The following is a 24,000-nucleotide window of genomic DNA, read 5'->3' on the forward strand; positions in this document are numbered from 1 at the left end:
AGGACTAAATGGCCTCAGAGGCGGTGAAGGTGATCGTGCGCTGCCGGCCCATGAACGTGCGTGAGAGAGCTCTTCACTGTAAGGCGGTTGTGAGCATGGAGAGCACCCGGGGCCAGTGCTTCCTCCAGAACCCTGCTGCTGCCAGTGAGCCCCTGAAGCAGTTCACCTTCGATGGGGCGTACTGCCAGGAGCACAGCACGGAGCAGATCTACAATGAGATTGCCTACCCGCTCGTGGAGGTGAGTGGTGCCTGAAGCAAGCCATGCACACAGGGACACAGGCAACAGGAACAGGCTGCCCAGGGCAGGGCTGCAGTCACCATCCCTGCAAGTGTTCACACCCCTTGGAGACGAGGCCTCAGTGCCATGGGTTAGTGGTGGCCTTGGCAGTGCTGGGGAACGGTTGGAATTGGTGAGCTTAAAGGTCTTTTGCAGTCTGGTTGATTCTATGAACACATAGCTCAGGACATGGGTTGAGGAGTTTCACATGGATAGGTGACCCCCAGCTGGCATGATTTATAGTCAGAAACAGCCCTGTTTCCTGCTTCAAAAGGTTTAGCTGCAACCCTGGGGTGGGCAAAACAGTGTCCCAGCAGTGGGCTGGGAAATTGAGAAGGAAAACAACTTTTTCAACAGCCAGAGGGGCACTGAGGATAGAATTACATTAAATTGTTTTAGGCAGATGTTTATATGAAAGATGAACCCCCTGAGCAGGCCCTAGAAATGTTGGCTGGCTAGAAACTGCAGTTGAAGGTGATGTGGTGAGATGGGGATAAAGAGTACTTCTGATGGCTTTAGGGATGTTTTTACTGAAGATAGGGAACCTCAGCCTGGTTTAGAGTAGCAAAATGAGAGGGGATCCATTTGCTGCATGGCAAACAGCCAGGGTGAGGAAGGAACCAGTTAAGGGGGAAAAAGCCTAACATCCCCCCGAAGAATCCAATTTTGTTAGAAGAAAAGAGGGATGAAATGGCTAATGGTATTCTTAAGATGGAAATCCCTGATCGTGAGAACAAGCAGGGTCTGAAACAGTGCGTTACTAGAGTTAATAGTTGGGGGGGTTCTTATTTAAGCCTTAAGAAATCCAAATATCTAATGTTCCTCCCATGGTTCTCTGAAATAGGAACAAGTGAAGGTGAGGCTTTCTTTCAGCCAGCTCTCCAAGTTAAAATGGCTCTGAGCTAGAGACCATCCCTTTGGCTACCCTATTCTGGCATTCCATTTGTGTCTCTGGTTTTCACAAGACTTTTCTGCCCTATGACAAAAATACTCTGCTATTCTAAGTGTTGCCAACTTTTAAACACCTGCGTTTCTGCAGGTTTTCCATTTATAACCTAGCAGAATGTGTTATTTAGTTGTTATACTCTGATGACTTGTGAAGATCAAGTAGTTGTTCGATGTTTATTTACAACTTTTCCTCTAAAATACCTTTTTTGAGATGGGATTGAATCTGGACAGTGCCTTTCCAGTTACCAAAGGGTGAAGATAATGGCTTTTCTGTTTGATTGTCCTTCATTTCCAGGGTGTCACCGAAGGCTACAATGGTACCATATTTGCCTATGGCCAGACTGGCAGTGGGAAATCATTCACCATGCAAGGAGTTGTGGAGCCTTCTGCACAGAAAGGCATAATTCCCAGGGCATTTGAACACATTTTTGAGAGTGTGCAGGTAGGTAACAACATGAAAGAGGTTCTGTTGTAAGATGGCATGATATCTAGAAAGATGTTTCTTGTGTCATACCCTGAGGAGCGAGTGCTTATTGCACTCAGCAGCAAGAATGGGGCCAGGCTTTGGGGTATGCTGCCTCTCTTAAAGCTGAGGCTCCTATATAGTCAGATGAGCTGCACCCTCATCTCTGTGACTTCATGGGCTCCCACTTGAAGTGTTTAAAGACCAAAAGTCCCTATAGTGAGTGTGTGGAGTGGTTACACCTGGGAATGAAATGCCAGCAGAGATTTGATGAAGTGCTGAAGGCACCCAGCTGTCACTGAGGGGCAACGTGGGCTGCCTGCTTGCCTCCATTTGGAGAACCTCGCCTGAAAATCCTCCCTTTGGTGCAGTGTGCTGAAAATGCCAAGTTCTTGGTGAGAGCTTCCTACCTGGAGATTTACAATGAAGATGTACGAGACCTACTAGGAGCTGATACCAAGCAGAAGCTGGAGGTGAGGCGGAGTCAGTTTGTCTTAGGACGTGCTTTAATTTCTTCAGATAAGTGTCATTGTGAATGTCTCATAGAAGTGCAATAATATGCTCTGTCAGAAGCTGAATGCCAGACTACAAAATCATAGTGATGAATATGAGAGCCAAGAGGAGATTTTGAGGGACTTTAGTGAAGGTTCAGTGGCAGGAGGAACAGGATCCAGTCAGACATGTCCCGTGTGTCCGACTGGATAGTGTCCGGTAGCTTAGTGTCAAAGTCATTACTGGACAAGGATGGAATAAAGTACTGATGGGGCAATTTCTTCCTAATCTCTTCCTCTCATAGCAGTCTCTAAAGCGGGAGGATTCTGTGCCATACAAATCTGATGTAGTGTAGCTGTGAATGATCTCATTATCTGTCTAAAACAGAAAAGGCTGATCCTTCTTTGAGGAGATGCAGCAGACATTGTTCCCCACGGGCACATATGGGGAAGGCAGGCTGTTTCCAGGAACACAGGAGGAAGAACAGTCCTGAAATCCCAAGCAGGGGCTGATTTTTCCTTCTTAGTGGCTTTGTGGATCCTTTTGCGTGTATTCCTGGTGGGAGCTGCGGATCTCCTGTCCAATTTCCTTCTCTGCAGGACTGCCCTTGGTGAAGAAACTCGAGGCACTAGCACCACCTGCTGCACGGGAGATGGTGACAGACCCACTTTCCGGGGCAGATCTGTTGTTTTACCATGGCTTTAAAGGAGGCAAACCCCTCTCTGCTCCATGATCCAAGTGTGCTCGGCCTGTGGGTGTGGAAGGGAGGATGGGAGAAGGGCACTGGCTGGTTCAGAAGGCACTTGCTACAGTTTCCCAGCTTTTGTTCCACATCAGCAGTGACACCGGTTTCCATGACGACTGCAGATGGCACTGGGAGGGCAGGAGTTGGGCAGAACAGTTGCCAGGGTAACACCATCCCACTGGTAACAGCAGCTGCCTGTTGCTGCCTCCACCTAGTAATTAGGGGAGTTGTGTCCTGTGGAGAAAGAAATGCCAGATTGACCCACTGCTTTCTTCTGTGTCACTGAATCATAGAATTAATCACAGAATAACAGAGTGGTTTGGGTTGGAAGGGACTTCAAAGATCCTCTAGGTCCAACCCCCTGCCACGGGCACAGACCCCTTCCACTGGAGCAGCTTGCTCCAAGCCCCTGTGTCCAACCTGGCCTTGAACACTGCCAGGGATGGGGCAGCCACAGCTTCTCTGGGCACCCTGGGCCAGCGCCTCAGCACCCTCACAGGGAAGAGCTTCTGCCTAAGAGCTCATCTCAGTCTCCCCTCTGGCAGGTTCAAGCCATTCCCCTTGGCCTGTCCCTGCAGGCCCTTGTCTCAAGCCCCTCTCCAGGTTTCCTGCAGCCCCTTTAGGCACTGGAGCTGCTCTGAGGTCTCCCCTTCAGGAGCCTTCTCTTCTCCAGGCTGCCCCAGCCCAGCTCTCTCAGCCTGGCTCCAGAGCAGAGCTGCTCCAGCCCTCGCAGCATCTCCATGGCCTCCTCTGGCCTCGCTCCAGCAGCTCCACGTCCCTCTTGTGCTGCTGCCCCAGGGCTGGATCAGGGCTGCAAGGGGGGTCTCCCCAGAGCACAGCAGAGGGGCAGGATCCCCTCCCTGAGCTGCTGCTCACGCTCTGGAGGTGCAGCCCAGCACACGGGGGGGTTCTGGGCTCAAGCCAGCACTGAAGCCCGGTCATGGGGAGCCTCTCACCAGCCACCATCCTTCTCCTCAGGGCTGCTCTCCATCCAGTCTCCGCCCAGCCTGTAGTTTTGTTTGGGATTTCCTGTGTCTCACAGTTCTCCTCCAGAGTCCCATTTCTGATTGCTCTTTTGCCTTTTAACAGTAACGACTGATGATTCTGAAGCCCACAGTCACCTCCTATGGTATGAAACCATGGGAAGAGTAGGTTTTACAGAGATCTGTAAGGAAATGCCCCTGTCGGTCTGTGGTGGAATTAAACAGCCATGTCCTCTGTTGGCTGCTCCTCAGGGACTCTGCAGCATCCTCAAATACAGTTGGGCCAGCCATAGAGTTCTCCTGTAGCACAGGCAAAAGTCATAGTGCGTGAACACTGTCTGTGATTGAATGAACTGGGTTCATTCTGGCCAGGCACAACTTTAAAACAAGGCTAAAATCCTGCCTGGTTTAGTTTCCAGCCACTTCCACTCAGTTCTGTGCAGAGGTTTTAACAGCAAGCACTCTATTTTACATAGCTTTTTGTGGCAAGTGCATCACTCAGGTATCTGGGGCTCTTCTCTGGGAGTCACACTGCCAAATGTAGCATCTATCACTCTGTGACACCGAGTCATGACAACCATATCACAGCTGCCACCATAAAAATAGACTTTTGGTTATGAACTCAGCAGATGTGGGGTGTAGTGTAGCTATTGAAAATGAATGCAGCTCCTTTAAAATTCAGAGTGTGGAGGGGGGCGTGCAGGATCTCGATTGTTTTGAGAGTTTTATGTAGGTTTGACAGGTCAGTCAAGATTTGGAGCATTTAGTCATTTATTGGATGTGGGATGAAGTTTTTCTTCTGCGTGATTGATAATGGCTGAAAAGCTGCTGTTTGGTATTTACCGCTCTGTCTCCACCCAGGTGCCTCAATAGGATTTTAGAGCATCTTAAAAATGAACTAATCTGGAGAAAAATCCTGAGAGTGCTGGGTGTGACTTTGGGGGTTTTGTCAGCGGGATCAAGCCACCCTCTCAGAGCGGAGGGGTTAGCACAGCACCGGTGACAGTGTCTGTGACTGCTCAATCTGTGCTTTGCTTTCAAAAAAAGCTCCCTATGAGTGGAGAGGTACTGGAGCCTTTGCCGTAATAGGTGAAAAACATTTCAGTTCTCTTTTAAAATGCACAGCTTAATAACAGGGGAGGCAGAAGGCGGCTCAGCACAGAGAACCTGAGTTTCTCATGGCCTGGCAGGAGATGTCTGAATCAATCAGCAAACTTTTAATTCCTTTTCCCTGCAAAGCCATGAAACAGGTTCCTTGTTTTTGTCTGGTTTTATTCCTCCTTCAGAAACACTATAGCTTTTTAGTGGCAGTCAGATATGGTTTTGCCTTAGCATTGTTTAACTTCAAAGGCAAAACTCCCATAGCCCTCAAGCTTCCAGTTCCCACCATAACTTCCTGCAGTCTCAGTATGTCTTGTTCTAACCTGTCTTGTTTTCCCTCTGTTTGCAGCTGAAGGAGCACCCAGAGAAGGGGGTGTACGTGAAGGGGCTCTCTCTGCACACTGTGCACAGTGTGGTACAGTGTGAGCAGCTCATGGAGACAGGCTGCAGCAACCGTGCAGTGGGTTACACCCTCATGAATAAGGACTCATCCCGGTCCCATGCCATCTTCACTGTCAACATGGAGATCTGCACCGTAGGTAGGTAGCTGGATGTGCTGTGGTAGGCCTGGGCCTGGCAGAGCACAGAATCTGTGTGGTCTGACCAGTCACCCCACAGCTAAACTGAGAGCCTAAATGATTTTAGGTCTGGTAGACATCAGAATTGTGCCCTGGTGTGGACATTCTTCACAGTGTGAAATGGCTGAGTAGCCAAAGTCTTTTTCTTTTCCTAGATTCCCCCTTGGGAGTGAAATGTCTTACACTCAAACTGGGAACATATTTAATTCTCTTTCCATTCCTTTATCTTCTTAAACCTTTTTCTTCAGTGAAAGGGGCTAAATCTCACAGCTCATACAGTGACTGGAGAAACTTCTGTTGTTACCTGTCTGATCTGCCCTCCTTTGCAATGCAAGTCATATCATTTCATGCAACAGTTCCTCCGCTGATCTTAATCATAGGGCTCATCTTTTAAAGACAGAATAAAAGAATCCCTTCATAATGTTTTAGTGAATAATTTTCCTTTCTCAAGTATCTCATTTCCATTGACATTTCTTTAGCTGAGAAAGCTGCCTTGCTTGGTCTGAACACAGACATCAAAAGGGTTTTTTCTGGGACTAAGAAAGGAATTAGCTTCCTATATTCTCTTTTGACCTCACTGAGGCTGCAAACAATTTGGCTTCGTTTTCTTCAGCTGTTTCAGTCATGGGAAAGTTACACAATGTCTTCCTAAATTGTGGTTCCAGATGTTGCTGACAAGACCTCATTTTCCTCTACCCAAAATACGGGGGAGGGTGTGTAGGGGGGTGGGGGGGTGGTATTTGTCAATTAGCACAGCCAGTGGATGCTAATCCCTGCACTGTGTGGGTCCGTAAAATCCCAACTTTAATCCTAACAAGCAAAAAGAAACATTTACACTCTTGTGTCCCAGATTGGTGCAGGGCTCCTAATCTAGCTTGAATTTCTCTGATTTAAAGCTTTGAAAGCTTGTTACATGGAACAGGATGGCAGGTGGGAAACTTGTTGGTTTGGCAGTTAAATGGGAGACAGCTGGAATATCTGAGGAGAAAGTTGCGGGGTCAGGCACAACTCCTGTAACTGGATGGTTCTACTTGTGTCATCATTAGTTGAAACAGCTAATGAAGTTGGTGTTTTTGTTGTCATCTTTAGGCTTCTTGAAGAGGTGCATGGAGTAGTTCAAACTTATTTTCCAGTTAAATCTATAGTTAATGATAATTTACAGGAAGCTGCTGCTTTAAAGGATCTCTTTGCAATGATGTGGACTAAAATTACTCATTTTTAAAGTATCACATTCAGGAATGATGGCAAATACCAGGCTATCTGACTGCAGATGTTTGAGATGTGCAAGTTACCATCAGTATTTTTGCTGTAGTTAAGAGCAGCAGATGTTTGATTCCTTTACCTTGTGCTTAAGGTTTCATTTGTTAATGAGGATGATAGCCAGTGCTTGTGCAATAGACTGTGTGAGTATGACAAAAGACTTTGAGGCTGCTGCAGGCATTTAGCAAGAGCCTGGGGACCTTGTCACACCATGGAAACCAACACACTGAGCTCCAAGACTCAAACAAACAGTGACCATGGGCAAAAGGACTAGCAGGAACCAAACCTGCTTTTTAATTGCCTCTCAGTGATAACATAAACTGGGGGAAGGAGGGAAAAGGTCAGAAACTCTTTTTGTGATTGTCCACTCAGAAGAGATAGTGAGAGGTGCTCTGTTTCAGCTCCATCTATTTTTTTTCCTGTCCTTCCATGTCTTAACACCCCAGAAAGATCTGGAGTGAAACAAGTTTGTTCAGTGGCAAATGTTACGTCCCATAGTTAACAATCTATTGCTGTAAGTGGGGAAATACCCTGTGGCAATAAAATGTAGGGGTCTTTTGGGGGGCGTGTTTACCTGTGAACTTTTCACTTTCCCCCATGTATCACATTATTCATTGCTCAAGTTTAGGTACTGTCCACAGCCATAAATCTTAATTCTGACTCAATTCAAGGCTGGGATTTGTAAAGTCTGTCCAGAAAAGGGTGGACTTAGTTAAAACCTTGATGCTTTCTCTGCTTGGAGCACTAAGGGAGCTCTTCCCTTGAATTTAGGCTGCAATCTAAGGAATGGTTGGGATATGGACACCCAAGAGCATGGTCCAGTGCTTAAAACAGTAGTCTGGGATCTGGGCATATGTGTCCAACTCTTTGCTCTGCACGAGGCTGGGAAAGTTATGTTAGCCAGTCAAACTGAGGGCTTTCTAAAGCGACTAGATGTACACCACAGGGAATTTGTGTCAACACATAAGTCCAGCCTCAAAATGCAAGTCAGAAAGCCTGATACACTTGTAAGGTGTGCACCTATGTAGCTGGGGAGTCAGCGGTAACTCAGCTCACGTCTTTTCTTGCCTTAAAACATTATGATGGGAATGGCACCAGCTCACTGGGCCTGTCTCCTCATTCACTGAGATCTGTTTCCTCATTCAGGTGGTTAGGGCTGAGCACAGTCCCAATTTCTTGCAGTCATGGTCTGACCTTGTTACTTGTGTGGAATTCTAAACAGTGTGGAAATATGTGGAGGATGTGTGTGTAGGGGTGTATGTCTGTGTCTGTGTTTAGAACTCACTGGGAGAGTAAAAATGGGCATGAATTTTTACCCCGCAAGATCTTGTTCAAGGAAGCACTAAAACATGTTAAGATGCTTCCTCTTAAGAAGAGCCTAACCTGGAATTGTTCTCTTGCAGATGAGCGAGGGCTGGACCACCTCAGGGCTGCAAAACTCAATTTAGTGGATCTGGCAGGAAGCGAGAGACAGTCGAAAACTGGAGCCATGGGGGAGCGGCTCAAAGAGGCCATCAAAATCAACCTCTCCCTCTCAGCTTTGGGCAACGTCATCTCAGCCCTGGTTGATGGCAAGTGTAAGCACGTCCCCTACCGAGACTCCAAGCTGACCAGGCTGCTGCAGGACTCCCTTGGGGGGAACACCAAGACTCTGATGGTTGCGTGCTTATCTCCAGCTGATAACAACTATGATGAGAGCCTCAGTACGTTGCGCTATGCTAATCGAGCGAAAAACATCAAGAACAAGCCCTGTATCAATGAGGACCCCAAGGATACTCTGCTGACGGAGTATCAGGAGGAGATTAAGAAGCTGAAGGCCATTCTAGCTGAACGGATGGGCGTGAATAACTTGGCAGGTAGGAGAGCCCTTAGTGGCTGCAGAGATGTTTTATCTTTGTCAGGAAAAAGGATTTTACATGAAAATGCTCACCGGATTTCACCTCAACCCTTCCCTTACCTGTTGGAGGAAGAGTTCTTCATTCTGGTAATAGACTTTTCCTCCACTGTTGCCAAATTGACCTCATTCCACTGGTAAAAAACATCTCAATTATTCACTATTTTCAATAGTGACTGATTCTGTTAGAAAATGACATGATTCAAATCCTTGATTCTTCTTGGTCATTCATTCCGAATAGAATTTGGTCAGTAAGAGAAGAGGTTTCACCTGGCAGAGCAAAAATGAGCTGTAAAAGAAATAACAATGTAAAATTTTTTATTAAATGTGTATATGTGTGTGTATATATATATGTTTTCAAAGTTAGCACTCAGCCCCTGTTCTCCTACGCTGTGCATTTTTGGTGCTACAAGAGTTTTACCCACTGCTGACAGAGAGCAGCACTGTGTTCCCATTGAGGATTCAGCCCAGCCTCAGAGATGTTCCTTGCTATAAAATAGGAGTAGCAAATGTGGGAACAAAGTGATAAGAGCATTCTTAGGGAGCTAATCCCCTTTTGAGAATAACCCCCACGAAAAAAAGCACAACTTCAAGCAGAGCAAGAAGACTGTAAGATTATTTTTTCCCCTTTTCTGCCACCTTTCAGAAACATCTGTGAAGAACAAAGGCAATCTCCTTGCACCTTTCATCTCCTTGCCAGTGTCTCTTATCTTCCAAACCTGTTAGCATAGCCCTGGAGAAGACTCTCCTTTTACTCTGTGAAGGAGATTAGATTTATATTCACTTTAATATACCCAAAGCTTATACCTCTCCCGCCCTGCTCCGTGCTGACTCCTCTCCTGCACCTACAGAGGCGCAGGCCAGTGGGTGTTTTGGCAGCACAGATGCTGGCACATGAGCACAGCTTAAAGGAGCACCCGGATTGTGATGTTCTTTGCCAGCAGCCAGGTTCTTTGTTCTGTTTCCAGCATTCTACAGACAATCCCACCCAGAAATTGGGAGTGATTTTTATTTCTGCTTTGCTTTGTAGGGCTTCTGGATGCTGAGACTGCTAACCTGGCAGTGAAGCCGCCTCCCCTCCTCGAACCCCAGGTAGATCTTGAAGCAGAGAAGCAGCTGATCAGAGAAGTAAGTCAGGAGGAGGTATCCTGTAGTGTCTTTGACTAAGGCTTGTGGAGTTTTATAACGATCATTACAAGTATGGTGTGGGGCTGTGTGGTTCAGCCTTTTCAGAACTTCCTGTACTACTCCTTCCTATGCTTCTTTCTACTTCTGCAGGGGGCTGACAAGAAAGCTGGAGAGGGGCTTTGGACAAGGGCCTGCAGGGACAGGACAAGGGGAATGTCCAGAGGGTAGGCTGAGCTGAGCTCTTAGGCAGAAGCTCTTCCCTGTGAGGGTGCTGAGGCGCTGGCCCAGGGTGCCCAGAGAAGCTGTGGCTGCCCCATCCCTGGCAGTGTTCAAGGCCAGGCTGGACACAGGGGCTTGGAGCAAGCTGCTCTAGTGGAAGGTGTCCCTGTCCATGGCAGGGGTTGGGAAGGGAGGAGCTTTAAAGTTCCTTCCGACACAAACCATTCTAGGATTCTGTGATGCTATTTTGGTCTTCTCCTATAGACAGAACTTGTGCTGATGGAGGCCTTGTTTACAATGCTCTTTTCTCTCAGCACTGTTCCCACCTCTCTGAGATGAATTAGAATGGATTTCCAAGAAGAATTTTTGAAGTGAAACTTGGATTCTTCCTTTCAGAGGAGGGAGAAATGGAGAGGAGGAAAGCAGTAGTCAAAGACGTTAAGAACAGTACAAGGATGAAGATAAAGAAGGGATATGGAGCAGAAGGAAGAATGAGGAGTTGGGGGCCAGAAGGAAATAAAACTAACTCCTTGCTCTTTACAGAGCTCCTTCCAGGGCACCACATCTGCCCAAGACAGCGGTTCCTAGGGCTAATTAGTCTCCTTCCATCACTACTGTGGTGACTTAAATCACAGTAAAAGTCAAATGAATCTAGCATTGGAAAGTTTTACTGGGATGGACATGAGTGTGACCTCGATGGGACCTTGTGTACATATGGTGCCCAAGCTGTGTGCTGTGCCTTTCAGGAGTATGATGAGAGACTGGCCCAGCTAAAGGCCAGCTATGAAGCGGAGCAGGTGTCCCGTGCCCGCCTGGAGGAGGACATCAGTAGCCTGAGGACCCACTATGATCTCAAGCTATCTGCTCTGGAGGAGAACCTCAGGAAGGAAGCAGGTGTGGATGTGGAGGGTGTGAGCCAGGCTGAGGGTTCCCTCCTGCTTTAGGGAGCAGCTGCTTTTGCAAAGTCAGATCTGGCACAGCCACTTTAAAGTGTCAGCGACTGCTACTGCAGCAAGTGCCACCCTCAGCAACAGCAGACCCTGCTCTCAACCTGCCCTTATCAACAGCAGGAGTGGTAACTCCAGCTCTCTGTAAGACTCTGTCCCAGCTTTGTCCTCTTCCCTACCTCCCTGACTTCTTTTCCCTGTCAGGACTAGCCTGGCCCTGGCGGTAATCCTTGAGGTGATGAAATGTGATTTCTTTTGCCCATGTACCTGTGAGGTTCTTCTGCCTGAGGGCAGGTTTCTCTGGAGCAGGGGTTTGAGCTGCAGGGGTGACTGGTCTTGGCAGGCGCTGCTCTGTCCTGATCCCATTGGCTTTTGTACAACTCACACACCCAAGATGAGGGTGGCTGCTGCAGTCTGTTCCATTGCATGTAAATGGGATACAGCCCTTGGTCTCCTGGTGAATTATCACCACCATCGCTCTGCTGGAGGGTGGATATTCCTCTCACATACCTATAAACTGCTGCCAGCTCTCCATTTCTGGTTCCCATTTACATTTCCACAGTGCCTCAGAGCACATTTTGCAATGTGCTTGTACAGCACTTACCATCCAATATTCATTCCTGAACATATATCCTTCATTTTTGATGCTATCACTCTCTAAGGTGAGAGGTTTTTCCACCCCCCACACCTCATCTGATTACAAATGTGCCATTTCCCAGCCTCTGAAATAGAGGGGGTGTTATTTGTGTGCAACCACGAGGATCCAGGTCCTCCCAGCCCCTGTGTTTCTACCCTGATATGTCCTCTGGGTATATAAAAACCCTGATGGCTTTTACTGACCAGCATAAGAAGGTACATAACAGACCTTTTCCTTCCAGACACAATGTTCCTAGTGTTTGGTGAAGACTTTGTGTGATGTTTTCCCAGGGTTTATGCTCAATTTTGCAGTGCTTTTTACTGACATTGTGGGTATTCCCTTTTTGACTCTTCAGCTACCGCAAGGACTGAAACTGCTCCTGATGAGCCGCCTTTGCCCAAAGACACTGTTGCTGCAGTAGATGAAGGACCAGCATCAGTCCAGGTACCCCTCAAGCTTCTTCTCCTCACCAGGTTGAATAAACCTGAGTGGGTAATGCCAATGCTCTGGTGCTCGCTCTTTTCAGAGATGCGGCTTTTGGTTTCCTCTTGTCCTCAGGACCTAGCAGCACCTCAGGCTGTCCAAGACACTGGTGATGTGAGCAGGAGTGCTGGCACAGGGCTGGCTGTCACTGCTGAGGGGATGGCCCTGCCTGCAGACCAGCAGCAGGTTCTTGCCAGGTCAGTGACTACGGCAGCACTGCTAACTGCCTCCTGGGCATGCAGGTGAGAGGCAGCCCTGTTCTTCCCCTGTATTACAACTGTTGAGCTTCAGCTCACAAAACCAGGCAGATACATGTTCTTTACCCCAAAATTAACTTCGTCTTATTTGGGCAGATAAATAGCTGTTAGCTGCAGCATTCCATGATGCCAAGTGCAAGAATTATGAGAGAAAAGGTCTGGAGATGTCTGTGTCAGCAGCTGTGGAAGCAAACAAGTGTGCTTTCTTGCTGAGCCTTCCTGGATTGGTAGGAAGGGAGGTCTCTTCCTTCTCTGGCATTCTGCAGGTGTAGTTTATGAGGTGTTTACAAAGTTGAGTCTTGGTGGTCACTGACAGAACTTAAGTGTCCAAAGAGGTTTTGGGGGCAGCCTCCTCTTCCTCTTGGAAAGGGTTCTTGAGCTCTCCAATGCCAGTACAAGTAAGGCTGTGCTGCTTGCTGTGCCTGGAAGCAGGAGGGAAGCGTGTTCTCTGCCACGCTGTCTTGTCACTGAGGTCACTTCTGCCTCTAACTCCTGCACCTGACAGTGTTTGCAAGACCTCAGCCGCAACTGACACCAAAATTTCCCAATAAACACATTTTAGGGGCACCTCTCAAGCATGAGGCTTAAGACTCACGCTTGGCCCATCTCGGGGGCATCCTGTCTTGAAGGTTTTCCTCTGGGCAAGAGCCATCTTGAGAGAATTCCTTTAGAATTCCTTTAGAACTCCTTCCAGAATACAACACAGCACACTGACACAGCACGGGAGTTTAGGGCTGGTTCAGAAATACACGCTTGAAGCAAATTCTACCAATAGCTCTCTTTTAATCCATTGTGTGGAATTATATTAAAATTAGAAATACTTAACATAAGATAGATTGTAGATGACAGAGTTTGAGTTTGAACAGTTCCGTGGGGTTTAACCAGTCTTTCAGCTTTACCGTGAGCTCCTGTGGTGCAAGTTCACCCTGTTGGGGCTCTCCCAGCTAAAAAAAGGAGCTATTAAGAAATCTCCAGTAGCAGTGTCTGTAATTTGAGGGCAATTCTGTCTGTCAGTGGAGAGCTCTCCAAAGAAAAGGGTGTTGTGACTCTAACAGTTCTACTGCAGCGTTCTTTTTTGTAACAAAGAAGTGGAAAATGCTTTTCTAATTCTGCTGTTAACACCAGAGCTCTGTGCAGATGAAGCAGGAGGGTTTGGTTCTGCAGGAGTGGGGATTAGCAAAGCTGCCTGTTAAAAGCATTGCACATCAGGCTGGCCGGGAGAGCTCAGGTACTCAGCAAGGATTCAATCGTGTGTTAAGCAAAAGAAACTAAAGGCTACTTGGCAAGCACAGTAAAGTACAGTATTAGGCTACCTCCAGTGGGGTGAGCTCTTTTGGGTGGTTTGAAGATGATTAAGAGGTTACTATCAGAAGAGATTTGATCAGCAGTGGGCTTTTGTCTGATTGGACAGCACTGGTCAAGCTGAGCTGTCTGCTCTGCTTCAGATCCCTGTGCAGACAAAGAGAACAGCTCTGGAGCACGGCTTTATTTCCATGTCAGAGCATTCAAGGACATGAGAAGGATTTGATTTCAAACATGGGTTTGTGGCAGGTAGCTGGGTTGAAAACTGGCTAGGTGGGAGAGCCCAAGGAGTGGTGGTAAATGGTGTCACATCTAGTTGGTGACCAGTCACTAGTGGTGTCCCTCAGGGCTCAGTGCTAGGGCCAGTGTTGTTTAATATTTTCATTGATGATCTGGACAAGGGGATCAAGGGTACCCTCAGTGAGCTTGCAGATGACACCAGGCTGGGTGGGAGTGTTGATCTGCTGGAGGGCAGGAGGCTCTGCAGAGGGATCTGGACAGGTTGGATCCATGGGCTGTTGCCAATGGGATGAGGTTCAACAAGGCAAAGTGCTGGATCCTGCACTTGGGTCACAACAACCCCCTGCAATGCTCCAGGCTTGGGGAAGAGCGGCTGGAAACTGCTCATGGGGAAGGAGCTGGAGGTGCTGATTGATGGAGCTCAGCATGAGCAGCTTGTGCCCAGGCAGCCAGGAAGCCCCCAGCATCCTGGCCTGGATCAGCACCAGTGCGGCAGCCGGGCCAGGGCAGGGATTGTGCCCCTGCACTGGGCACTGGGGAGGCTGCACCTCGAATCCTGTGTTCAGCTCTGGGCCCCTCACTACAAGAGAGACATTGAGGTGCTGGAGCGGGGCCAGAGAAGGGAATGGAGCTGGTGCAGGGCCTGGAGCACAGTGTGATGGGGAAGGGCTGAGGGACCTGGGGGGTTCAGTCTGGAGAAGAGAAGGCTCAGGGGGGACCTGATCGCTCCCTACAAGTGCCTGAGAGGAGGATGGAGCCAGGAGGGGCTGGGCTCTGCTCCCAAGGAACAAGGGATGGGACAAGAGGAAACGGCCTCAAGCTGCACCAGGGCAGGTTTAGATGGAGCTGAGGAACAATTCCTTCCCCAGAGGGAGCTCAGGCATTGGAACAGGCTACCCAGGGCAGTGCTGGAGTCATCGTCCCTGGGAGTGCTCAAAAACCATTTTGGCTTGCTTTTAGAATCTTTGAAAACAAGAAAGAAGAATTGAAAATTAAGAACTTATCAATATGCATTTCAATAATAAATATAAATTTTAGGAAACAGGATTTTTGAAAAGAATCCTCTGTGTGTAGATACAAATTTCCAGACATAATTGTCAGCAGAGGTGTTTGGAGAAACATGTTTTGCCTTGGGGCCAGAGAAACTGTTAATAGAATCATAATCCCAGACTGGTTTGGGTTGAAGGGACCTTAAAGCTCCTCCAGTTCCAATCCCTGCCACGGGCAGGGACCCCTTCCACTGGAGCAGCTTGCTCCAAGCCCCTGTGTCCAACCTGGCCTTGAGCACTGCCAGGGATGGGGCAGCCACAGCTTCCTTGGGCAACCCATTCCAGTGCCTCACCATCCTCATAGTAAAGAACTCTTCCCTTCTATCTAACCTGAACTTCCCCTGTTTCAGTTTGAACCCACCACCTCTTGTCCTGTTGCTACAGTCCCTGATGAGAAGTCACTCTCTGGCATCCTTGTGGGTCCCCTTCAGGCACTGGAAGCTGCTCTGAGGTCTCCATGCTGCTTCTCTTCTCCAAGCTGAACAGCCCCAGTGTTCTCAGCCTGTCTTCGTTCTGGAGGTGCTCCAGCCCCTTGCTCCAACAGCTCCATGTCCTTAAGTTGAGGATACCAGAACTGCACACTGCTGTAACTGGGATCTCCTCAGAGTGCAGTAAAGGGGCAGGATCAACTACTTCAACCTGCTGCTCAAGCTGTTGGTGATGCAGCCCAGCTCACAGGTGGCTTCTGGGCTGCAAACACACACTGAAGCTCGGTCATGTTCAGTTTCTCATAAACCAAAACAAAAGTGGGATTTGCCGTGGTTACTCAGGGCAGCAAATCTCATCAGACATCACTATTTTCTGCACTGCAGCTTCCCAAACATCATCCAGGTGAGGATACACATTCCTGAGGGCAGTGTTTCCCTTTCCCAGGCTGCAGGTGCTGGAGCAACAGGTAGTAGGGGGGGAGCAGGCAAAAAACAAGGACCTCAAGGAGAAGCACAAGCGTCGGAAGAGATACGCAGATGAGCGGCGCATGCAGCTGGTGGCCGCGCTGCAGCAGGTGACCGAGGACAGCAGTGACTGGGTGCTGCTCAACGTCTATGACTCCATCCACGAGGAGGTTCGAGCCAAGAGCAAGCTTCTGGAGAAGATGCAGAGAAGGGTGAGCAGCCCCCTGATGTCCTTCTCATCTTTTTCGTCCTCTGTGAACTTTCTCTTTAGGCTAAGGAGTTGTTTTAGATCAGCATGTTATGAAGTGATGCTGGCTGTGCCAAATATTCCACGTGTTAGTCCCTATATGCCCATTTGCACATGTTGCTATGAAATCCCAGATGCAGCAGCCCTCAGGGCAGTGAATTAGGTTGGTGAAACCCCAAATCTCCCCCATTTTAAAGGCTGATCTCTGTGTGTGGCACTGCCTGGAGGATGATTAGGCAGTAGTTCTTCCCTGTGAGGGTGCTGAGGCGCTGGCCCAGGGTGCCCAGAGAAGCTGTGGCTGCCCCATCCCTGGCAGTGTTCAAGGCCAGGTTGGACACAGGGGCTTGGAGCAAGCTGCTCCAGTGGAAGGTGTCCCTGCCCATGGCAGGGGGTTGGAGCTGGAGGAGCTTTAAGGTTCCTTCCAACCCAAATCAACTTGTGATTCTATGACTATGATGTCTGGTGGTGTTTGGTGATGAGAGGATGCAACTCCCTCTGCTGACGTGTGCGATCTATTGCACAGCTTCCTCCTCAGCTCATTGCGGGAAGAAATTACCCTGTCAAAAGTGCTCGGGGGTGGGGGGATGAAACATAAATAAAGTTAATACAAAAGCAATGCCCTTAAATTTTAGCACATCAGGTTTGATCTGATGAGTCAGAATCCGAGGAGGTTTCAGAAAAACTCTGTGTTTGTGTGTGCGCAGTGCTAAACCTGCAAGTTAAGAACTTGCTTTATTTTGGTATTTAGGTAATCAAACAAATATTTCCTAAGAAATATTTTCCTTTTTTGTCAGTGCTAGGAAATTCCGGGGGTTTCTTATCCCTGTATGGAGCCAGGCTGAGAAAATGGGGGCTGTTCAGCTTGGAGAAGAGAAGCTGCGTGGAGACCTCAGAGCAGCTTCCGGTGTCTGAAGGGGGCTACAAGGATGCTGGAGAGGGACTCTTCATCAGGGACTGTAGCGATAGGACAAGGGGTGATGGGTTCAAACTGAAATGGGAAGTTCAGGTCAGAGATAAGGGAAGAGTTCTTTACTATAAGGGTGAAGAGGCACTGGAATGGGTTGCCCAAGGAAGTTGTGAATGCTCCATCCCTGGCAGTGTTCAAGGCCAGGTTGGAGAGCAGTCTTGGGGTGACATGGTTTAGTGTGAGGTGTCCCTGCCCATGGCAGAGGGGTTGGAACTGGATGAGCTTAAGGTCCTTAAGGTACAAATCTCATCCTAATTTTTAAATTCAAAATATTAAAGCTTTTTTGTGTGTGTCTCCATCCCTCCACCTGACAAATCCCTGTGCTCTCTCCTTTACAACCCCAATGATTTATTTTACATCCCAGCTACAAGCTGCAGAGACTGAGATCAAAGACCTGCAGTTGGAGTTTGAACTGGAGAAGATCGATTACCTGAGCACCATCCGTCACCTGGAGAGAGACCTGATGCTCTGCCAACAGCTGCTGGATCGGGTGCAGTTGCTCGTCCGCCGTGACTGCAACTACAGCAACCTGGAGAGGATGAAGCGCGAATCCATCTGGGATGAGGAAACCGGCTCCTGGAAAATTCCAGACCCTGTCATCCATAGAACCCACCTGCCTGCAGGTAACAGGAGCGTCCTGATGTGGTGCTTCCGGGTTCTGAAATCTCTCTTGTATATAGACAGTCTGTCTGGAAAGTTTGTGTAAGACATGGATCCTTTGGGAATCTCTGAGCCTTGTGGTCAGGGAGTGGTGCAGGGATCAGGAGAGCATTAAGCGAGCCTTTAACACCGGTCTCCTCTCCCAGCAGTTCCAGCCCTGCCACTGTCCAGACCTTCCCATGACAGCCCCTTGGCTGAGAGCAGAGCACCAGCGGTATGGCACATTCCTCCTTCCTTTCCCATCATGTTTTACCATTTTGCCCCATTCCCATCATGGTGTTTTGCCACTTTTGCCCCATTCCCAAGCCACACAACCTGTGTACTAGCACAGGGCTTGGCGCTGATGACGGTCTCCCACCTCCAGCCCGAGGAAGACTGCTACAAGCTGGTGCTCAACAGGAGGGACAGCGAGACCATTGCCTCCAACTACTTCCGACCCCGGCGCACCAGCGAGATCCTGCACCCCGACCTGACCCCAACCCGAGGTAATCCCGGACTTCTCCTTTGCTTTTCTCACTTCTGAGGGAGAGCTTTTTTGGCCCAGCTGCCTTGATTCAATAGGGGCAGGACTGGGCCGTTTCTGTGTCCCACAAGGCCAATGCTCACCAGGCGTCTTCCCTCCTCCCATAGCCACCCCGGGGCCCGAGGGGGCTCTGTGTGCCCGGCCCCGACCCTTTCGCCTCCAGGCCCTGGTTTTCGCTCCCACCACCGCCAGCACCAAGAGCAAGAAGGGTTCCGGCGGCCACCGCCTCTGATCCCGCCACTGCTGACGCGGAAGACGCCAAATCTCTGCGGTTTTGCACCAAAACGCTCTTGCTGCACAGCAGGGTGCGGGACACAGGTGAGCTCGCTGTCGCCACGGTCTCTCGCACCCTGGACCCTCCACCGCTGCAATAAACCACTCTGACACCGCCATTCGAGCTCTTTTACTGCGCTCCTGCCTTCTCCCATGCGCGGCACCGCGACCGCCGCCACGCTGCTACGGTGGCCGCGGAGGGATCCTGACGGCGCCCCTCTGATTGGCCGCCGGCGAGGAGTTGTCTGTCGCTGATTGGCCGTCGTGCGCGCGGCTCCCCGTTCTGATTGGCTACCCTCTCCCGTCCGCTTCCGGGGGAAGCTTGGCGCCGGGGGGCAAGATGGCGCTGGCCGTGCTCTGTCTGTGGTGGCTCCTGGTGGTGGCGGCGGCCGGCGCTGAGGGGGGTCCCCGCACCCTGGTGCTGCTGGAGAACAGCAACCTGCGGGACACGCACTCGCTCTTCTTCCGCAGCCTCGCGGGTAGGGCTCGGGGGGCGGCTCGGGACCCCGCGCCGGGCTGAGGGAGGAGAACGGGGTCCCCTGGTGAGGATGAGGAGGAGACGGGGGACCCCCGGGGCTGAGGGAGGTGTTTCTCCACTCCTGCCTGGGTTCCAAGTCTCCGCTTGATGGGTGTCAGCCACTTGCAACAAAGCGGCTCTCCAGGTTTAGTCCCTTTTGGTTTTATGTGGGAACACCCCAGTGATGCTCCCATAAAGCTCCAGTGCCACTTTCCCCCCAGACACGGCTGTTTACTGGGGAAATAAACCTTAGGATCTTGATGTTGCTTTATGTGTCAGTGTTGTGACACACTAAATTGTTGGATTGCAGACAGGGGCTTCGATCTCACCTTCCGCACGGCGGATGATGCTGGCCTGTCCCTGATTAAATACGGAGAGTTTCTGTATGACAACTTGATCATCTTCTCACCCTCCATAGAAGGTAAATAGCAGAGGGCTCTTTGAGTGGTTTTGAAGGGGATTTCCAACTGTTCTGTGGATTTTAATCAAATCTTATGCTTTGGATGTTATCCCTTGTGTCTGTAGCAAACTGCTGGTGCACCCAAGGCATTCAGCAGAGGTTCCTTCAGCCATGAGAGAAATGATTTGGTGTTTTGCTGTGGTTTCATTCTGCTGTGGTGTTATTTCTGAGAACTGCTTATGAATTTCTGGTGTGCGCTTTCAGATTTTGGTGGAAACATCAATGTGGAGACTATCACTGCCTTCATTGATGGTGGTGGCAGCGTCCTCGTTGCCGCCAGCTCAGACATCGGTGAGTACAGGCGTTCACCAGAGCTAATTGGGGTGTTTCAGCCACTTGTTGTAATGGGCACCTCTGCTGCTTATGCTCTGCAGTGAACAAATAGCTTATTTGTCTTTCTGTGAGTTCCTGCAGCAAAAATGGTGTGAAAACAGTTTCTCATTGTGAGGGTTTGTACTGTGAGGAAGGAGGTGATAAACAGCTTTTACTGATGTTTTAACAGGGATTTAGCAACAGGGAGCTTGTGTTGCTCCTCAGGGTTTGGCTTGTGGAGTGCAGAATGCATGGCTCTGAGCTGAATTTACTCTTTATTTTGAGTGCTGAGACTGTCATCATGTCCTGAATGTGCTGCGTAACAAAGAATCTGCTTTGTCCTTCAGGTGACCCACTGCGAGAGCTGGGCAGCGAGTGTGGGATTGAGTTTGATGAGGAGAGGACAGCTGTCATCGACCATCACAACTATGATATATCCGACCCAGGCCAGGTATGTTGATTTGCCAGGATGATTTGGGTATTTTCAATTAGAACTGTTGTGTAAACTTTAGGGATGAATCTCCTGTCCTTGTTTTCCCTTTCTTTTCTCCATCTGTTTTCTGCTTTCCCACCTTCCTCCCAGGAAAGTCATAAATAATCATAGAAGCATGGTGTGATTTGGGTTGGAAGGGACCTTAAAGTTCATCCAGTTCCAATCTCCTGCCACAGGCAGGAACACCTTCCACTAGAGCAGGTTGCTCCAAGCGCCATCCAACGAGAAGCTGTGAGAGCCTGACATGAACCCGCCCTGCACCACAGTGACACTGTTCTCTCTCCTGTTTCCCCTAGCACACACTCATAGTTGCGGACACTGAAAACCTCCTGAAGGCCCCCACCATCGTGGGGAGAGCAGCACTGAACCCCATCCTGTTCCGAGGAGTTGGGTGAGTCAGGTGGGAGGGAGGGGAGGTGCTGGTGGTTGGGGAGGCAGAGTGAAAACACAGATGTGCTGCGAGGTATGCTTAGGGTGAGTGGCTGTGACTCTTAACAGAGCCATGTCTTGGTTTCAGATGATAATAAAGTCTCCAGAACAGCTCAGTCCTTGAATTAGGAATGTTTCTTAACATAAATCACTGAAGCTTGACTGGATATCTTGTGGAAATACTTAATTTCTCTGTGTGTGCACGCTCTGCCTTGCTGCATCTGAGCATGGTTGGGTGCCTGAGTTGGTGGCTGCATGTCCCTTTGTGGGGGTCCCAGAGTGACTTTGTGCTGCTCACTGTGCCTCTCCCTGCAAGGATGGTGGCTGATCCCGACAACCCACTGGTGCTGGATATCCTGACTGGCTCTTCCACCTCTTACTCCTTCTTCCCAGATAAACCCATTACTCAGGTACGTTCTTTTACTACTTCTCTTCTTTTGAGCTTCTACAGTTAAGTCCCTCAGATTTCAGCCACTTGGGAACATACCCAAGTGTTTCATCTCCTTGAAAGGCTCAGGCTGTTGTCTGCTTTCTGACAATGCCCTGGTGGGAATCTTCCTCTTGGCTTTCTGTTGGTGGCAATATATCTAGTGTGAGGGAAGCAACGGAAGAAAACCCTGCCTAGACCAAATTGCCTCTCCATATCCCGTTCCAGGAGCTGTGAAAACCCCAGCACTGGTTATTCCAAGCTTCTTGGTTTCTCCTTAATTACAGGCTGTGCCAGCTGCTGTCCCACCCCACCACAAACCAGATTAACTCTTCTTTAATCATCCCCACATGGGCTAAACTTATCCTAAATACATTCCTTTCCAGTACCCACATGCAGTGGGGAAGAACACACTTCTGATCGCTGGACTCCAGGCCCGGAACAACGCCCGTGTGGTTTTCAGTGGATCCTTGGATTTCTTTAGTGATGCTTTCTTCAATTCTGCTGTGCAGAAAGCTACTCCTGGCTCCAAGAGGTATGTTGGCTCCCTGCTGAGGAGTATTTGGGGAGCTGCTTAATGAAGAAAATCCTGCAAATATTCGTGTTCATAGTGGAAAGCTTTAATTAAATCATAGAATCATGGAATGGTTTGGGTTGAAGCGACCTTAAAGCTCATCCAGTTCCAGTTCCCTGCCATGGTCGGGGACACCTTCCACTAGAGCAGCTTGCTCCAAGCCCCTGTGTCCAGCCTGGCCTTGAACACTGCCAGGGATGGGGCAGCCACAGCTTCTCTGGGCACCCTGGGCCAGCGCCTCAGCACCCTCACAGGGAAGAACTTCTGCCTAAGAGCTCATCTCAGTCTCCCCTCTGGCAGGTTCAAGCCATTCCCCTTGGCCTGTCCCTACAGGCCCTTGTCCCAAGCCCCTCTCCAGGTTTCCTGCAGCCCCTTCAGGCACTGGAGCTGCTCTCAGGTCTCCCCTTCAGGAGCCTTCTCTTCTCCAGGCTGCCCCAGCCCAGCTCTCTCAGCCTGGCTCCAGAGCAGAGCTGCTCCAGCCCTCGCAGCATCTCCGTGGCCTCCTCTGGCCTCGCTCCAGCAGCTCCACGTCCCTCTTGTGCTGCTGCCCCAGGGCTGGATCAGGGCTGCAGGGGGGGTCTCCCCAGAGCACAGCAGAGGGGCAGGATCCCCTCCCTGAGCTGCTGCTCACACTCTGGAGGTGCAGCCCAGCACACGGGGGGGGTTCTGGGCTCAAGCACACAGTGAAGCTGGGTCATGGGGAAGCTTCTCATCACTCAACACCCCAAAGTCCTTCTCAGAGCTGTTCTCCATCCCATATTTTGCTTGGGGTTTCCCCAGGTGTTATCTGGGTGATGTATTCCTCTGGCCTTTTGGAACAAAGTGCTTTGGGAAGCTGTTCCCTCCTTTCACCCCGGATCTCTTTGTGTTTCTTTCACATCTATTAATGGTTCAGGCACATGGCGTGGTATTAGGGCATGGCTGCTGTGCTTTCCCAGCATTCCTCCATCCACAGGTACTCACAGACGGGTAATTACGAGCTGGCCATTGCCCTGTCCCGCTGGGTGTTCAAGGAAGAGGGAGTGCTGCGCGTCGGAGCCGTGTCCCACCACCGTGTGGGGGAACTCACACCTCCCAGTGCCTACACTGTCACCGACCTCGTGGTATGGCTGCTCACTTGGGAGGGGACATGGGAACTCATAATGGGCTGAGGTTCGTTTTCAGGCGTCACTCATTAACATCCCCTGTTGTGGGTTTGTTCCAGGAGTACAGCATTGTCATCGAGAAGCTTTCTGATGGCAAGTGGGTCCCCTTTGATGGCGATGACATTCAGCTGGAGTTTGTCCGCATCGATCCCTTCGTGCGGACCTTCCTGAAGAGGAATGGTAGGTTCCTTCGATGCCCCAGCCCTGCTAGGGGCCCGATCCCACCACTCACTGCTGTCACTTCAATGTCACCATCACCTCAATGTCACCGCTGTCTCTATCCCAGGCGGCAAATACAGCGTGCGCTTCAAGCTGCCGGATGTCTATGGCGTGTTTCAGTTCAAAGTGGATTATAACCGCCTGGGTTACACCCACCTCTACTCCTCCACCCAGGTGAGCCCAGGGGGGATTAATCACCTGGGGGGTGAGTTTATGGGGTGCTGGACTCGAAGGGCTGCTCTGTCCCCTCCCAGGTGTCCGTGCGTCCCCTCCAGCACACGCAGTACGAACGGTTCATCCCCTCCGCATACCCGTACTATGCTGGTGCCTTCTCCATGATGGTCGGTCTCTTCATGTTCAGCATTGTCTTCCTGCACATGAAGGAGAAGGAGAAGTCTGACTGAGCTCCCCATGGAGGGAGAGGAGCCTCTTCCCTGGCACTGGGCTGCACTCAGGCCCCTTGGTTGTATCCGTGTGAGGACTGGTGGGTGCCAGACACTCCCTGGATTTGTATTATGGTCTTTTTATTTTTACACAGAGCAGGAACTAATAGTAAAGAAAATCACATTGAGGGGTGTGGGGAGGGGAATCTGTCCCCGAAGTGTCTGCAGCCCTGGAACCACGATGCTTCCAGCACTGTTCCCTCATGGATTCGTGACCGTTGTCTCATGCTGCTGTTGGAACGGTTTAGTTTGAGATTAACTCCCTTTTCCAAAATAAAGTCTTGCTCCTGTCTCCCGGGGCCCAAGCTAAGTGAATTCACCTTGTGGGGCTCTCGCCAGGTCCCCATAGCTCCAGCTCTGGGTGTCCTTTGGGTGGGCTGTGAGGCAACAGTCAGATGGTGCCAGGGCTGGAGT

At 49.9% G+C, this 24,000-nt stretch overlaps 2 protein-coding genes across 3 annotated transcripts; both read left to right on the plus strand.

Moving 5' to 3' along the window:
- Nucleotides 1–8: 8 nt before the first annotated feature.
- KIF17 (kinesin family member 17) lies at nucleotides 9–18,893 on the plus strand (the record flags this gene model as incomplete). Its single annotated transcript, XM_080631235.1, has 13 exons — nucleotides 9–239; nucleotides 1,522–1,668; nucleotides 2,061–2,162; nucleotides 5,360–5,549; nucleotides 8,252–8,704; nucleotides 9,773–9,870; nucleotides 10,836–10,983; nucleotides 12,029–12,398; nucleotides 15,878–16,109; nucleotides 17,476–17,734; nucleotides 17,918–17,985; nucleotides 18,136–18,256; nucleotides 18,402–18,893. The coding sequence occupies 13 exons, from the start codon at nucleotides 9–11 to the stop codon at nucleotides 18,524–18,526; spliced, it is 2,544 nt and encodes an 847-aa protein (XP_080487361.1). The 3' UTR covers nucleotides 18,527–18,893.
- On the plus strand, nucleotides 18,893–23,872 carry DDOST (dolichyl-diphosphooligosaccharide--protein glycosyltransferase non-catalytic subunit). 2 transcript variants are annotated; one of them, XM_080631236.1, is made up of 11 exons: nucleotides 18,893–19,046; nucleotides 19,395–19,505; nucleotides 19,749–19,835; nucleotides 20,204–20,307; nucleotides 20,646–20,740; nucleotides 21,095–21,188; nucleotides 21,592–21,740; nucleotides 22,735–22,882; nucleotides 22,984–23,104; nucleotides 23,211–23,317; nucleotides 23,398–23,872. In XM_080631236.1, exons 1-11 carry the CDS (start codon nucleotides 18,908–18,910, stop codon nucleotides 23,545–23,547), a joined length of 1,305 nt encoding a protein of 434 aa, XP_080487362.1. In that variant the 5' UTR covers nucleotides 18,893–18,907; the 3' UTR covers nucleotides 23,548–23,872. The 2 variants fall into 2 exon arrangements, with proteins under 2 accessions (XP_080487362.1, XP_080487363.1); XM_080631237.1 differs by having other exon boundaries at nucleotides 18,916–19,229.
- The last annotated feature ends 128 nt before the right edge of the window (nucleotides 23,873–24,000 follow it).

The sequence above is a fragment of the Psittacula echo genome (genome assembly GCF_963264785.1).
Source record: "Psittacula echo genome assembly, chromosome: 17".
NCBI classification, from domain to species: domain Eukaryota; kingdom Metazoa; phylum Chordata; class Aves; order Psittaciformes; family Psittacidae; genus Psittacula; species Psittacula echo.

What these genes read in the sequence shown, in the direction of transcription:
- DDOST (XM_080631236.1), top strand. Translation starts at nt 18,908, where the DNA reads ATGGCGCTGGCCGTGCTCTGTCTGTGGTGGCTCCTGGTGGTGGCGGCG. An exon ending in ATATATCCGACCCAGGCCAG is followed by an intron (nt 20,308 to 20,645) that starts GTATGTTGATTT and finishes TGTTTCCCCTAG; the next exon opens with CACACACTCATAGTTGCGGA. An exon ending in GACCTTCCTGAAGAGGAATG is followed by an intron (nt 23,105 to 23,210) that starts GTAGGTTCCTTC and finishes TCTCTATCCCAG; the next exon opens with GCGGCAAATACAGCGTGCGC.